The sequence below is a fragment of the Suricata suricatta genome, unplaced genomic scaffold (genome assembly GCF_006229205.1).
Source record: "Suricata suricatta isolate VVHF042 unplaced genomic scaffold, meerkat_22Aug2017_6uvM2_HiC HiC_scaffold_4577, whole genome shotgun sequence".
Classification (NCBI taxonomy): domain Eukaryota; kingdom Metazoa; phylum Chordata; class Mammalia; order Carnivora; family Herpestidae; genus Suricata; species Suricata suricatta.
In genome coordinates this window covers 1-851 of record NW_021893512.1, presented here as the reverse complement: position 1 = coordinate 851, position 851 = coordinate 1, and the positions used below count along the sequence as shown (strand labels likewise).

The window sequence follows — 851 nt, the reverse complement described above, 5'->3', positions numbered from 1 at the left end:
CCAATCCATTTCTGGTTCTTCTGATCACCTTGAGAGCCACCTAGATCTGGTGTCCTTCGTGTCCCTGATGGTCCTCTCTGAAGGCACTGAAGAGAATGGGCTTCAGACCACTCTTCCCCAAGCCCCATCTGTGACCTGCACTTAGCACCTATGAAATAATAAAGCACAGTTCCCTCTCAGTCCACACGGCAGGTGTGGGTCCAGAATCTCTTCTCAAGCAGTCTGTTCTAGTCAGAGCTCATTTTCATTTAAGCAAGATTCTCCACCAATTTCTCTACTTTAAGGAAATCAGAAACCAAACCAGCGTCTCTGACTTCCTGCTCCTGGGCTTCTCCGCACACCCAGGACAGCAGCCTCTCCTGTTCACACTTTTCCTGGGCATGTATCTGGTCACCATGGTGGGGAACCTGCTCATCATCCTGGCCATCGGCTCTGACCAGCATCTCCACACCCCCATGTACTTCTTCCTGGCCAACCTGTCCTTCATCGATACCTGCTTCACCTGCACCATTGTCCCCAAGGTGCTGGTGAACATCCTGACACAGTGCCATACCATCTCCCACACTGGGTGCCTCGTGCAGATGTACTTCTTCATGGCATTGGCTCTACTGGATGACTTCCTGCTGGCCGTGATGGCATATGACCGCTACGGGGCCATCTGCTTTCCTCTCCACTACACCACAATCGTGTGTCCCCAGCGCTGCCTGCTGCTGGTCTCTGCATCCTGGCTCTGCTCCCACCTCCTGGCCTTTTCGCTCACCCTCCTCATGTCTCAGTTCTCCTTCTGTGCCTCTCATGCCATCCCACACTTTTTCTGTGATCTTCTCCCGCTCCTCAAGCTTGCCTGTTCA

The 851-nt window shown here is 53.1% G+C and overlaps 1 protein-coding gene across 1 annotated transcript; it reads left to right on the top strand.

Moving 5' to 3' along the window:
- Positions 1 to 395: 395 nt before the first annotated feature.
- Positions 396 to 848, top strand: LOC115285147 (olfactory receptor-like protein OLF4; the record flags this gene model as incomplete). The annotated part of the gene is made up of 1 exon (XM_029931510.1): positions 396 to 848. A coding segment is annotated over exon 1 (453 nt), but the record flags the coding sequence as incomplete, so codon positions are not given.
- Positions 849 to 851: the final 3 nt, after the last annotated feature.